General features: G+C 44.2%; 2 protein-coding genes and 1 non-coding gene across 6 annotated transcripts in view; 1 reads left to right on the top strand and 2 right to left on the bottom strand.

Annotated features, from left to right (window-relative positions):
- Positions 1-445: 445 nt before the first annotated feature.
- LOC121537777 (HEAT repeat-containing protein 1) lies at positions 446-10,208 on the bottom strand. The gene is made up of 13 exons (XM_045223762.1): positions 10,181-10,208; positions 7,153-7,369; positions 4,830-4,948; positions 4,632-4,734; positions 4,183-4,309; positions 3,544-3,747; positions 3,230-3,354; positions 2,897-3,069; positions 2,600-2,652; positions 2,325-2,447; positions 1,799-2,101; positions 845-1,523; positions 446-603 (listed from the first exon to the last, which is right to left on the bottom strand). Exons 1-7 carry the CDS (start codon positions 10,206-10,208, stop codon positions 3,316-3,318), a joined length of 837 nt encoding a protein of 278 aa, XP_045079697.1. The 3' UTR covers positions 446-603; positions 845-1,523; positions 1,799-2,101; positions 2,325-2,447; positions 2,600-2,652; positions 2,897-3,069; positions 3,230-3,315.
- On the bottom strand, positions 3,889-4,019 carry LOC121585175. The gene has a single exon (XR_006003809.2). It is a non-coding gene; the product is annotated as a small nucleolar RNA SNORA14 (small nucleolar RNA).
- The window catches only part of LOC121537300 (SUN domain-containing protein 1), a 27,106-nt gene continuing 21,466 nt past the window's right edge, over positions 9,807-15,446 (top strand). For 2 of the 4 annotated variants that reach the window (XM_041844990.2, XM_045208546.1), the window contains exon 1: positions 10,709-11,019. The gene's annotated coding sequence lies outside the window, so the exon portion shown is untranslated. Of the gene's footprint in view, positions 9,913-10,708; positions 11,020-15,446 lie in introns of those variants that run through there. The other 2 variants (XM_045208694.1, XM_045208772.1) reach the window with 2 other exon arrangements.

Below are 15,446 nucleotides of genomic sequence, written 5' to 3'. Positions count from 1 at the left end.
ATGCGTCCTCCATTGCCTGGAGAAGCGGCATGCGGGCATAGGGTTGGCGATCATACACTTTCCAGCACCAGGTTGAGAAGAATTCCTTTATGGGATTTAGAAAAGGTGAATATGGGGGTAGGTACAAAACTACAAATTGTGGATGGGTGGCAAACCAGTTTTGGACCAGAACAGCCCGGTGAAAACTAACATTGTCCTATATCACCACAAATCTAGCAGGCTCCTGATCTGGATCAGGGACAAGCATTGTGTAAATTGCATCCAGAAAAGTGAGCATATGGCCGGTGTTGTACGGACCCAGTGTGGCATTGTGATGGAGGACCCCGTTTTGAGTGATGGCAGCACACATAGTTATATTACCCACACGCTGTCCAGGGACATTGGTAATTGCCCTCTGTCCTATTACATTTATTCCGCGGCGCCTGGTTTTGGTGAGGTTGAAGCCAACCTCATCCACATAAATAAATTAATGGCGAATTACATGGGCATCCATCTCCAATACTCTCTGTAACAGACAAAATGCAATGCGATGCTGTCCGACAGGCAGTAGAAGGTCAGCAGGCGGTCCTTGGGTGCGCTCTCCGTCTTGCCCCAATCAAAGATCTGCATCGGAAACAAACAGAGTTTATAATCATGGCTCTAGGAAATAAAAGTAGCAGTTACACTGTGAGCTATGGCTGTTGGGAATCAGCTTACTGTGAAAGAAAAAACATGGAGCATACATAACAACTAAGGTAGTTGGGATCATAAGGCCTCTAATTTTGAAGAACAGCGGCCTGAAGGTGACTTAATATAATTATAATAATATGCCATTTAGCAGACGCTTTTATCCAAAGCGACTTACAGTCATTTGTGCATACATTTTTACGTATGGGTGGTCCCGGGGATCGAACCCACTACCCTTGCTCTACCAATTGAGCTACAGAGGACCAATGCCAGGAGACAGACAGCTTCATGACCAAGGCCAAGAGACAGTCAATCACATAGCCCTCAATCTCCTTAGTCTTCTACCCTGCAAAACAAACACAGCAGTCAAAAACAAAGCGAGTGTCTTTCGGACAAACGGTCATCAATTCATGGGACAATTCATGGGACAGAGAGACAGACCTAGCAGTGTTGGGCCCGGAAGTGCAAATAAATCAGGAAGAAGGAGGTGAGCTCTGATTGGTGGGAGGTCGGCTGATCCTTCTCCATGTGACCAATGTTCTCTTTCAAGATGCCCATCAGGGGACCAAGCTGGAGGAGGCACACTCATAATTGCACCAATTCAATACATGACCACACAGTGTGAACATGTTAGCCATTATTTATTTACTCCATTCTTACATATCACACAGGCTACTGCAAGTTAGGCACCACATGCCTGTTTGGAGTCCACCATCTTGCTGTAGCACTTGGTGAGGTTCGGCAGCAGGACCCTGGGGGGAAACCTTGGTGGCCACAGTGGTCCTGAGGGAGGCCAGTCACACGGCCAGCTGTGGGGTGGTGGTGGCATTCTCTGCCACCCGCGTCAGTCGAGCCACCTGGGGGACACATTACACTGGCATATCATTTCAGTATAACATGTTCCCTTAAGACGCATGTTAAAAAACAGATTATGTTTGTGTATGGGAGAGTAGACACCAACAGTAACTAGTATACCTAGGGTGTATTATGTGTCAATATTTTGGGGACAAAACCTGACAAAGTTCTATCCAAGTGTTTGAAGAAAAATATGAGTAATTGAGCTACCAAATGCATTGGTCTGTGAACTATGCTGCCTGTATCTACTGTAAACACAGAAACGTAGTCTGTGTACCTGGGTAGTTGTGGGATGGCGAGGGCCTTCAGAGTGCTGGCCACCTCAGCCATACACAGCAGGCCACTGCCAATCACGTTCTTCTCCTCCTCCGGTGACACAATTATCTCCACGGCCCGGTTCAGCACCGGTACAAACGCCTCCTGATGGTCCGAGCCAAAACTGCGGCACAGCAGCTTGAAGCTGTAAAGGGCCGTCTGCCTGTTGATGGCCTGCTCCTCCTCTTCCTCCTCCATGACCTTGCCGTGATCCCTGGCCAACGATGGCCAGCAGGTCACCGGTCAGGTCCAGAAGCACTGTCACCTGGGGTGAGAGGTCAAAGTTCAGGACTACCCCCAACTATGCAAAACCCTCCCACACAGAATGTCTTCCTCCTGCCACTGGGTGCTCTGCTGCAGCTTGCTGTTGAGCAGCCCCATGGCCTTCCGCTTCACAGGTTTTTCTTAAATATTATCACAACCTTGGTTAGCTTTATTTTCTATGACTGAGTAGAGAACAAGTCTCTCCATTTCTGAGGCAGACTTACTTTGTCCAGGACATTGTAAGCCTTATTGAGCAGGGCTCTACAGAACTTGGCAGTTGGTTTGTCAGTGTTCTCCTCCACACAGGGAGCCACAATGTGGCTGTAGAATGGCTCTCCTCCAGAAGACTAGACATCAGAACAAAAATGGGTTATAGGGATCTCTTATAAGATTATAAGATGTGTTTTTTTATTGTACCATCAAACAAATTGAAAACACCATTTCAAATCACCAATTCCTTGCACGACACATACGGTTTGTTAGTCTAAATGAGCCTCACCTTTGCTGTAGTTTCTGCAGAGAATCCTCCACGATGTCGCCGCACTCAGCCACCTGGAACACACACACACACACACACACACAGTTTAACAAGAAACCAGACTGATACATGACATTAAACATTCAACTTGAGTTAGCCCCAAATCATACAGTTACATAGCCTTTTAACAGATCTGTTTATGCCGTCTTGCCAATAGTTGACAAGGTGTTTACCAGATCTGTTTATGTGGTCCTGCAAATAGTGTAAATTGTCAAGACAGCACAAACAGATCTGGGAACCAGGCTAAAGTTATATTACCATTCCCACAAAGCTGCCGGAGGCCAAGAGTTGGGCCATGAAGGAGACGGAGAGGAACTTGAAGTGGCGCAGCTCCTTGCTGCCTTGAGCCTCCATGTTGAAGATCAGCTCCTCTGCAGTCTCCCCTACCTTCTTCTTGGCTGCCCTGAAACGCGTTGACCTCTTCACAGGTCCTGTATAAAACATCAATGGAGTATGGTGTAAAAAACCTGGTCCCCAAAGAGCACCTGTCTTGATGTCAGCGTTATTCAGATCCACACAGCACTCCTATCCTTTTTGGAATGGCCTTCACAACGGAGACAAAATGCATCGCAGGTTTGTTGAGTTTCTCACCGTCCTCTATGTTGCGGGGCAGCTCCATACTTCAGGATCTTGATGAGAGAGGTGAACTGATCCTCCACCTCAAACTCACAGCACACTTAGATCCAGAACTCCACATCCCTCTCCAACCTAGCATCCTGAGAAGAGACATACAAACATGGCAGCTTAAAGCATTTCCTTAAGATTGAGTAAAAAAACAATTGCAAACTCCAAAGACACTTGTCAATAGAGGTCATAGACCTACCTATGAACACTTTAGAAGTGGTATATTCCATTGTGTTGATATTTCAGTCAGTTATTTCAGTCAGGCTTTTCTCATGGCCTACCTCGTCTGTGGAGTGCTGCTTGAACGGGAGCAGCAGTAGGACCCAGAGGAAGCAGGCGGGCCCCAAGGTGGTCACCAGCTGGGACAGGATGGGCAGGCAGCGGTGCTCGGGCACATGGGGCAGTGCGTCGGTGAACACATGCACGAGGCGCGTTACCACTGCCTCCATGTGAGTGGTTGACTCGCCGTCGCCACTCTCATTGGCCTAGAGACAAGCATAACAGTACAGACATTTTAATGGAAAGTAGAGAGAAACTCAGCAACCACGCCAAACCAGTGTGCAGGTTGCACACAAAAAAACATCCTTCAAGAAACTGACAACATTTGATGTCATATCACCTGTGATGAATGTCCTAGAGCTGAAATAACCAAGAGCCAATGACACGCGACTCTCAGCTTTGGATCTCTAGTTTGATCTAGCATCCTTCCTTGTCCCAGAAGCTAACATTAGCAACTGGGGGGTTTACGAGAATGCACAAGACATTTGTTTTTGATTGGCAGTTATCACACACACATATCATGCCAACCAAAACTCCACATGACATATTATTAACATTCATAGCTTATTAGATGAGTGGAAGTGAGAAAATGGACAGGTCGTAGCTATTCTCCATCACTGACCGCTAGTTGGTTGACTCACCTTGATGAGGGCAGGGATGACCGTCAGGACTCTTGTTGATGACCTGAAAGCTGTAGGTGTCGTCCAGACGCATGATGTTGGCACCCATGAACGTGTAGATGGGCTTAATATTGTGCAGGACTTTCTCCTGGAAAAAGATTGGGGGGGGTCAAAGGTAATTGGGAGCACACTTTAGACTGGAAAAAGGTTTCTAATGGCTGAGAAATGGTTCTGTTATGGTTGAGAGACTGGTTCTGTGATGGCTGAGAGATGGTTGCCCCGTGTGTCTCAGTTGCAATGGCAGGGTTGTGGGTTCGATTCCCACGGGGACAAGTATGAAAAATGTATGCACTCACTACTGTAAATCGCTCTGGATAAGAGCGTCTGCTAAATAACTAAAATGTAATGGTTCTGTAATTTCTGAGAGATGGTTCTGTGAAGGTTGTGTGATGACTGTGTACAGTACTCACAGGGAAGATGCCAGAAGGAGCAGGGCATGATGGTGGGTCTGGGGCATGTCGGACACCCTCACACACTGCACCACAAGCTCCACGTTGAACTCATCCAGAACATCTGTGTGTGGAGGACAAACATAGTCAGTCACAGACACACACACCCTAAAAGCCTGGGGGGGTGCTCCTGGGCTAAAACAGGGTCTGTCTCCTCACCTTTGCTGACGGGTCCTCTGTCGGGGGAGAGCTTCTGGCAGACGTTGAGAAGACCGCTGAGGATGAGCTGCTTGGTGTACTCTAGGTCGCCTTGCTCCACGGTGGACGTCTCCAGACACCTGAGCGGCCAGACAGGAACATCACTTGGTCTACGTCCCAACATCCATCGTAGTATTCTAAATGGTATGCTAGTGTAGGTAATTGGACACATGGTTGGCCTAGCTCAGGCCAAGGCACTGAGAGACAGTGTTGCTGTTTGAACCTAAGAGAGGAGGCTGAAGAGAGCAGGAAACAGCATCTGAAGACTCTGCAACTACTTATGCTGCAGCAGCTCCAGGATTTGGGCTCCCGAGTGGCGCAGCGGTCTAAGGCACTGCATCTCAGTGCTTGAGGCGTCACTACAGACCCCCTGGTTCGATTCCAGGCTGTATCACAACCGGCCGTGACTGGGAGTCCCATAGGGCGACGCACAATTGGCCCAGCGACGTCCGTGTTTGGCCGGTGTAGGCTGTCATTGTAAATAAGAATTTGTTCTTAACTGACTTGCCTCGTTAAATAAAGGTTAAATAAATAAAGGATGAGAGTCACCCTCTGTTAGGACACAGCGCCCTCTTCCAGAACAAAAGCAAAGGACCTTGTGAAGATGCTGGAGGAAACAGGTACAAAAGTATCTATATCCACAGTAAAACGAGTCCTATATCGACGTAACCTGAAAGGCCGCTCAACAAGGAAGAAGCCACTGCTCCAAAACCGCCATAAAAAAGCCAGACTACGGTTTGCAACTGCACATGGGGACAAAGATCGTACTTTTTGGAGAAATGTCCTCTGGTCTGATGAAACAAAAATAGAACTGTTTGGCTATAATGACCATCGTTATGTTTGGAGGAAAAAGGGGGTAGCTTGCAAGCCGAAGAACAGATTTTTACATTTACATTTTTAGTGATTTAGCAGACGCTCTCATCCAGAGCGACTTACAGGAGCAATTAGGGTTAAGTTCCTTGCTCAAGGGCACAGACAGATTTTTCACCTAGTCGGCTCGGGGATTAGAACCAGCGACCTTTCGGTTACTGGCACAACGCTCTTAACCACTAAGCTACCTGCCGCCCCACCATCCCAACCGTGAAGCACGGGGGTAGCAGCATCATGCTGTGGGGGTGCTTTGCTGCAGGAGGGACTGGTGCACTTCACAAAATAGATGGCATCATGAGGAAGGAAGATTTGGTGGATATATTGAAGCAACATCTCAAGACATCAGTCAGGAAGTTAAAGCTTGGTCGCAAATGGGTCTTCCAAATGGACAATGACCCCAAGCATACTTCCAAAGTTGTGGCAAAATGGCTTAAGGACAACAAAGTCAAGGTATTGGAGTGGCCATCACAAAGCCATGACCTCAATCCTATAGAAAATGTGTGGGCAGAACTGAAAAAGCGTGTGCTAGCAAGGAGGCCTACAAACCTGACTCAGTTACACCAGCTCTGTCAGGAGGAATGGGCCAAAATTCACCCAACTTATTGTGGGAAGCTAGTGGAAGGCTACCCGAAATTGTTTGACCCAAGTTAAGCAATTTAAAGACAATGCTACCAAATACTAATTGAGTGTATATAAACTTCTGACCCACTGGGAATGTGATGAAATAAATCAAAGCTGAAATAAATCACTCTCTACTATTATTCTGACAATTCACATTCTTAAAATAAAGTGGTGATCCTAACTGACGTAAGACAGGGAAATTTTACTAGGATTAAATGTCAGGAATTGTTGAAAAACATAGTTTAAATGTATTTGGCTAAGGTGTATGTAAACTTCCGACTTCAACTGTAAATTTTACGCAAGGGTGGTCCCGGGAATCGAGCCCACAATCCTGACGTTGCAAGCACCATGCTCTATCAACTGAGCCATACAGGACCATTGATGACATGCTGATTATGTAATGAAAAATAACAACTAATCTGTCAACTTCCAATAGTTGTTATGTTCATAAATCATAGCTTCTATAACAATTACCTGAAGCCCCTGCAGCCAATTCCATCAGTTAGTGGGGCCCTTTACTTGATGAGCTGAATGACTCTGACAAACACTAGTCTCGTAATAGGGCACGGCACAGGCAAGTTTATCAGTGGATGTGAGGATTACAGGAAAGAAATACCAATAGACAAAATATCAAGCTATTTTCAGTTTTTACGTTAAGCATGCATAGCAGTGAGACAACTTCAGTTCTCAGAAGTACTAAATACAACACCTCCGACAAGTTATCCATCAAATGTAAACATATCAATAATGGATGGGGGGGACAGTGTAGGTAGACTATGAGGGGGTGGGGTACCTGTGTACAAGCCACTCTCTGCACTTCTGGGCAGGCTTGAGCAGGAAGTATGGGGACAGCCGTGTGAGAAACAGTGAGATGCCTGCATCCAGTTTCTCGTTGACCTCCTTGGACTGGACACCATGCTCCAGGCCCGCTGAGGCTTGGCTGAAGAGGGTCTCCTGGAACTCACTGAATGCAGGCTCGATGCCCAGGAGTTCCTCCAGCCCTGTGCACCCTGGGAACATGCAGGAGAAAAGACAGTGGTAAGGAAGACCAAGACATTAACAGTAAACATCAAGTTACAACATTCTTCTTCTGTGAATTTTATGGCAGACTACAACCCAAAAACGTGTATTGCCGCCACCAACTGGACAGGATAGGTAAAAAAAAACAAGGTAAAATAAAACCCATACGTGATAGGGAAAACTAACTTAATCCAGCCAAAATAAAACAGTAAAAAAACATTGACAAAACCAAAAAAAACACTGTCGTTCCTTCAAATCTCCCTATCTCCCATCTCAGGCTCTATGACCTGAGAGGGTGATACGGCTTGTGACAATACTCTATGCAACTCCTCCGCCAAGAAGTCTTTCAGTTCCAGGAACCGTTCCGCCGCATCCACAATGATATATACACTACCGGTCAAAAGTTTTAGAACACCTACTCATTCAAGGGTTTTTCTTTATTTTACTGTTTTCTACATTGTAGAATAATAGTGAAGACATCAAAACTATTAAAATAACACATATGGAATCATGTAGTAACCAAAAAAGTGCTATTCTTCAAATAGCCACCCTTTGCCTTGATGACAGCTTTTCACACTCTTGGCATTCTCTCAACCAGCTTCACCTGAAATGCTTTTCCAATAGTCTTGAAGGAGTTCCCACATATGCTGAGCACTTGTTGGCTGCTTTTCCTTTACTCTGCAGTCCCACTCATCCCAAACCATCTCAATTGGGTTGAGGTCGGGGGATTGTGGAGGCCAGGTCATCTGATGCAGCACTCCATCACTCTCCTTCTTGGTAAAATAGCCCTTACATAGCCTGGAGGTGTGTTGGGTCATTGTCCTGTTGAAAAACAAATGATAGTCCCACTAAGCCCAAACCAGATGGGACGGTGTATCGCTGCAGAATGCTGTGGTAGCCATGCTGGTTAAGTGTGCCTTGAATTCTAAATAAATCACTGACAGTGTCACCAGCAAAGCACCCCCACACCATAACACCTCCTCTTCCATGCTTTACGGTGGGAAATACACATGCAGAGATCATCCGTTCACCCACACCGCGTCTCACAATGACACGGCGGTTGGAACTAAAAATCTCCAATTTGGACTCCAGACCAAAGGACACATTTCCACCGGTCTAATGTCCATTGCTCGTATTTCTTGGCCCAAGCAAGTCTCTTCTTTGCAGTGGTTTCTTTGCAGCAATTCGACCATGAAGGCCTGATTCACACAGTCTCCTCTGAACAGTTGATGTTGAGATGTGTCTGTTACTTGAACGCTGTGAAGCATTTATTTGGGCTGCAATTTCTGAGGCTGGTACCTCTAATGAACTGATCCTCTGCAGCAGAGGTAACTCTGGGTCTTCCATTCCTGTGGTGGTCCTCATGAGAGCCAGTTTCATCATAGCGCTTCATGGTTTTAGCGACTGCACTTGAAGAAACTTTCAAAGTCCTTGAAATATTCCGGATTGACTGACCTTCATGTCTTAAAGTAATGATGGACTGTTGTTTCTCTTTGCTTATTGGAGCTGTTCTTGCCATAATATGGACTTGGCCTTTTACCAAATAGAGCTATCTTCTGTATACACAACTGATTGGCTCAAACACATTAAGAAGGAAAGAAATTCCACAAATTAACTTTTAAGGCACAGCTGTTAATTAAAATGCATTCCAGGTGACTACCTCATGAAGCTGGTTGAGAGAATGCAAAGAGTGTGCAAAGCTGTCATCAAGGCAAAGGAATCTCAAATATATTTTGATTTGTTTAACACTTTTTTGGTTACTACATGATTCCATATGTGTTATTTCATAGTTTTGATGTCTTCACTATTATTCTACAATGTAGAAATTAGTAAAAAGTAAGAAAAACCCTTGAATGAGTAGGTGTTCTAAAACGTTTGGCCGGTAGTGTATTTTCCTGGACTTCCTCTCCACCTTGGCAGTGCCATTAATCACCATAGCTATAAAGGCCACCTTCTTAAGCGTTAACATTTCTTAGTCCTGCTGTTGAACGGCAACCCCTGCAGCCTTCAGTGAAGGCCTATCCACCACCATGGACTAAGGAGCACCACTCAAACCCTCAATCAACCCTTTTAACAGCCGCTGCATTTGAAATGCTCTGGACAGCCCTGACTTAGGCCACCTCATTCTCTTTCACCCATGTTGGGCATTCCAAAGACGTGGCTTCATGGTTCCCACCACAATTCCAACATGTCACATTTTCATCACTTTTAAAACCACATATGTTATTTTCCACAACTTGGACATCTCGGCTTCTCCTTTCTGCAAACACTTGAAACATGTCCAAAAGCTTTACAGTGGTCACACAGCATTGGTCTAGGAACAAATGCTCTGACTTCGTAGTTTATATATCCCAACTGCATTTGAGTAGGGAGAGACGCCATATCAAAAAAACAAAAAGAACAGAGACTTCACTTTTTCTCCATTCACCACACGATTCATCCGACGATCATCAACCACTCTGCAACAACGCCAGATATTACCCCCTTGAGGGGTGCCCTGTTCCGAAGAGACACATCAAACTTCTCAAATCGGGTGAGACGCAAAACACGCTCCTTCTGAGCCTCAAAATAACAAAAAATCAAAACAAGCCAGCCTCTCGTAAAACTCACAGCATTCACTTTACCCACCAGTTTGGATATCTCAAATGGTTTATTCAAAATTGGTATTCCAGTCAGCTGCTCCTCGTTAATAAAACGTACTCCTACAATATAATGAGTGGCATTCTCATCACTGTATGCTCCGTTTTCTATTGTTTTGGACAATATTCCTATTCTCCTTGATTCCCCCTGATTATATTCACGCTCCACATCAGCGTCCACTTCCGCCATCTTTCTAGCCAGCTGCTAGCTTATAAACGTCCAGCTTTGACAACAGTAGTTATTCGCTACTACATTACTCGGGCCATTCTTCTGTAGATTTAAAAACACAACATAGGAGCGATATAGCTAAAACATTATTATTGTAAAGTTAGTTATTGTAGTTACCTCGTTTCTGCACTCCTATTTACCACATGTGCGATTTCTTTTGAATTCAAAATAAAAATACTTTCAAATTCTGATGGTATTTTATTTCCGGTTCACGAAATGTACTTCAAAATAAAAGTGGCCAAACCACAACCCTTCTCTATTTCTTAAGTTAAAAAAAAATTATATATATATACTGTATTCAATGTAGTGAAAATACACAGCAGTCATTTTAGATGCTTCAAATAACATAAAAAGCTGTTGTCCGTGTAGATAAGAAAACAAAAGTACCCTATGTTTTACCCCAGTCCAGGGTGGCGGTAATGCACCAGTGAAGTTTGTTTACCGCCGCCATAAAACATCAGAAGAATATATGTGGTTTCATCACCGTGGGCCGCGAAGTAGTAGAGATTAGAGGACTGTCGATAACGTTACTCTTGTGAGATTTTTTAAATGATTTTTTTCAGTTTTGTTTTATCATGGTTATGTTGAGAGTCATGTGTAAATGAAACGTTACTTGTGTTTGTATTTGGAGAGCTTGCCAAGAAACGTTGTCAAACTAACGTTAGCTAGCTAATGGTGTCCTCCACGCTACTTAGTTTAGCTAGTTATATGACGGCGAAATGCTAATGTCCTGAGAAATCACTGCGCATCACCTTCCCATCAGCACAGCCAGGTAAGTGGACACATCCACACAGTATAATATTACTTTATGACAGTGTTGTTTACGGTCATTGGTTGTTTGACAGTTCATTTTTCGCGGGATTCCGCCCACTTCAAATAACCATTTAGCGTGAGGCTCCCTGCCTACCTTGAACCCTGCACTGATTGAGGGGATTCGATTATCTGTCCCGGGGTGCCCCGGTGTAGGAGTTTGTATAGGGTGAAAAGTGATGGCATTCGTTTTGGAACCGAGGCTGCGTTCAGTACGTTTTTACGTTCTGGAACGTTCAATTGAACGGAAACGGCACTGTGCTAAACGACCAGTTGAAACATGGGAGGGGTTGGGTTGGGGAACCCAGGCAGGAAAGCCACAAACAGGAGCAAACTTAAGTTAGTTCAAGAACGTGTCGTTTAGTACTAACCATTCTGCAACATAGCAAACGTTCACGCGAACTTAACGCACCTCTGGTGCCCTTCTCTGGCCGACGCTGAAGTCGGCTCAAAACAGAAGTGATGTAGGTTTAGCACGTGGAGTAATTAGTTGCTTTTGATATAAACGCTTTATCTGCCTCCCCAATGAAAACTAGTTAGAAATTCTAAAATATGTTTTATGGAAAATAGGTGTATGTTTCTGAATGATGCAGCATTCAGCCTTGACAACATGGCCGAGCGCGCAGATGACTGTTCAGTATTCACTGTTCCATCAGTCACTGTTATACGTTATTCACTGTGTATTTATCCTTGTCACTATTTAAATATTTTCTTTAACTCTACATTGTTGGAAAATAACCGGTTAGTCTACACCTGTTGTTTACGAAGCATGTGACAAGTCAAATTTGATTTCGATTTGAGAGGGGAGATCCTCCTGCTCCGCTTTTGCCCATAGACTGGTGCACCGCGGTTCAGCTTAATCAAACTCCATCAATGATTCGTTCAAGTTTGAAAAGGCTACTGGAGTGACATTTACCAAAGATGAGTGTGTGTAGCTACATGAGTTGCAAATTCTGGACGAAAGATCAATAAACACTAGTAGCTATTTCTCCAACTTTGTTGGAGGAAGACATTTTGGAATTACACTTTTTAATGACTGGGGAATTTTTACAGTTCATAGCTTCCAGCTCTTGTGGCCACTTCCAACCTTGAGGGATAGATGCTATTTAGATTGGGTAGTTTTAGGCCAGTGGTCTCCAACCTTTTCTAGCATGAGAGCTACTTTAAAAAAATGAAATGTGTGGAGCTATTAATTTTTTTCCTAGCTTTCAAATAGGCACATTCTTCTCTTTTCTCCCCTGCAACAAGTGAAAGTAGTGCTCTGTTTTCTGTAATACATCTGGTAAAATAATGCTTAGTAAATAAACTCTAAGGGGGGCCCTATAAAATCAGATTTTTACCCCAAATTGTTTTCTCAGTTTTATTTTAACTGGTTTTAGATTATTGTTTTTTCACTCTGAAATTTATAATTGTTCATAGAGAAACAATGACGTTTGATGTTAAGTACATGTCAATGGTGAAATCCAATTCTTTTTTTTAGGTCTGGAACAAAAGTTAAAACTTTTAGTGTAATTCCCCTTTAATTGACCGTCTGGCCCTTTTAATTGCGAATCAAGCAAGTGCAGAATGTGCTGTCTTTGCTGGTCAAGCAATGGTTATTTCTGTACAGCTGATGCTCATTTCATGGCAAAGTTAGCAAATTACAAGTAATAGATCCTCATGATCTACTTCTGCCAGGTAAGCCTACTTTGCAGCAGTGGTGTAAAAGTACTTTATTTTAAAGTACTACTTAAGTATTTTTTTGGGGTATCTGTACTTTACATAACTATTTATATTTTGGACTACTTTTACTTCACTACATTCGTAAAGAAAAGAACGTAATTTTTTATACATTTTCCCTGACCCAAAAGTACTCGTTACATTTTTTTTATGCTTAGAAGGACATGAAAATGGTCCAATTCAGGCACTTATCAAGAGAAAATCCCTACCTCCTCTGATCTGGCAGAGTCCCTAAACACACATGCTTCATTTGTAAATGATGCTGGAGTGTGTCCGTGGCAATCGTAAATAAAACAAGAAAATTGTGAATATTTGCTTAATAAAAGGAATTTGAAATGATTTACAGTGCATTCGGAAAGTATTCAAAATTGCCCTCGCTAGAAGCCTGTGTTTCAGACATAAGGAAGTGGATGGCTGAAAACTTTTTACTTTTAAACTCGGACAAAACAGAGATGCTTGTTCTAGGTCCCAAGAAACAAAGAGATCTTCTGTTAAATCTGACAATTCATCTTGATGGTTGTAAAGTCGTCTCAAATAAAACTGTGAAGGACCTCGGTGTTACTCTTGACCCTGATCTCTCTTTTGACGAACATATCAAGACTGTTTCAAGGACAGCTTTTTTCCATCTACGTAACATTGCAAAAATCAGACATTTTCTGTCCAAAAATGATGCAGAAAAATTAATCCATGCATTTGTTACTTCTAGGTTAGACTACTGCAATGCTCTATTTTCCGGCTACCCGGATAAAGCACTAAATAAACTTCAGTTAGTGCTAAATACGGCTGCTAGAATCCTGACTAGAACCAAGAAATTTGATCATATTACTCCAGTGCTAGCTTCCCTACACTGGCTTCCTGTTAAGGCAAGGGCTGATTTCAAGGTTTTACTGTTAACCTATAAAGCGTTACATGGGCTTGCTCCTACCTATCTTTCCGAGTTGGTCCTGCCGTACATACCAATACGTACGCTACGGTCACAAGACCCAGGCCTCCTAATTGTCCCTAGAATTTCTAAGCAAACAGCGGGAGGCAGGGCTTTCTCCTATAGATCTCCATTTTTATGGAACAGTCTGCCTACCCATGTGAGAGACGCAGACTCGGTCTCAACCTTTAAGTCTTTACTGAAGACTTATCTCTTCAGTAGGTCATATGATTGAGTGTAGTCTGGCCCAGGAGTGTGAAGGTGAACGGAAAGGCTCTGGAGCAACGAACAGCCCTTGCTGTCTCTGCCGGGCCGGTTCCCCTCTCCACTGGGGTTCTCTGCCTCTAACCCTGTTGCAGGGGCTGAGTCACTGGCTTGCTGGTGCTCTTTCATGCCGTCCCTGGGAGGGGTGCGTCACTTGAGTGGGTTGAGTTACTGACGTGATCTTCCTGTCTGGGTTGGCGCCCCCCCTTGGTTTGTGCTGTGGTGGAGACCTCTGTGGGCTATACTCGGCCTTGCCTCAGGATTGTAAGTTGGTGGTTGAGGATATCCCTCTAGTGGTGCGGGGCTGTGCTTTGGCAGAGTGGGTGGGGTTATATCCTTCCTGTTTGGCCCTGTCCGGGGTTTCTTCGGATGGGGCCACAGTGTCTCCGGACCGCTCCTGTCTCAGCCTCCAGTATTTATGCTGCAGTAGTTTATGTGTCGGGGGCTGGGGTTAGTTGGTTATACCTGGAGTACTTCTCCTGTCTTATCCAGTGTCCTGTGTGAATTTAAGTATGCTCTCTCTAATTCTCTCGTTCTCTCTTTCTCTCTGAGAACCTGAGCCCTAGGACCATACGTCAGGACTACCGGGCATGATGACACCTTGCTGTCCCCAGTCCGCCTGGCCTTGCTGCTATTCCAGTTTCAACTGTTCTGCCTGCGGTTACGAAACCCCTACCTGTCCCAGACCTGCTGTTTTCAACTCTTAATGATCGGCTATGAAAAGCCAACTGAGAGACCTGAGCCCTAGGACCATACGTCGGGACTACCGGCCGTGGTGACTCCTTGCTGTCCCCAGTCCGCCTGGCCTTGCTGCTATTCCAGTTTCAACTGTTCTGCCTGCGGTTATGGAACCCCTACCTGTCCCAGACCTGCTGTTTTCAACTCTTAATGATCGGCTATGAAAAGCCAACTGAGATTTATTCCTGATTATTATTTGACCATGCTTGTCACTTATGAACATTTTTGAACATCTTGGCATGGTTCTGTTATAATCTTCACCCGGCACAGCCAGAAGAGGACTGGCCACCCCTCATAGCCTGGTTCCTCTCTAGGTTTCTTCCTAGGTTTTCGCCTTTCTAGGGAGTTTTTCCTAGCCACCGTGCTTCTACACCTGCATTACTAGCTGTTTGGGGTTTTAGGCTGGGTTTCTGTACAGCACTTCGAGATATTAGCTGATGTAAGAAGGGCTATATAAAATAAAATTGAATTGAAAAAAAATTTGAATATTCAGACCCCTTCCCTTTTTGCACATTTTGTTACGTTACAGCCTTATTCTAAAATGTATTAAAACATTTTGTTTGCTTATCAATCTACACACAATACCCCATAATAACAAAGCGAAAACAGTAAAAAAAAAAAAACTGATACCTTATTTGCATAAGTATTCACACCCTTTGCAATGAGACTCGAAATTGAGCTCAGGTGCATCCTGTTTCCATTGATCATCCTTGAGATCTTTCTACAACTTGATTGGAGTCCACCTG

Source organism: Coregonus clupeaformis, chromosome 1 (assembly GCF_020615455.1).
Source record: "Coregonus clupeaformis isolate EN_2021a chromosome 1, ASM2061545v1, whole genome shotgun sequence".
Taxonomy (NCBI): domain Eukaryota; kingdom Metazoa; phylum Chordata; class Actinopteri; order Salmoniformes; family Salmonidae; genus Coregonus; species Coregonus clupeaformis.
Note: the sequence above shows the minus strand (reverse complement) of the source record. Positions and strands in the feature narration are given on the sequence as shown.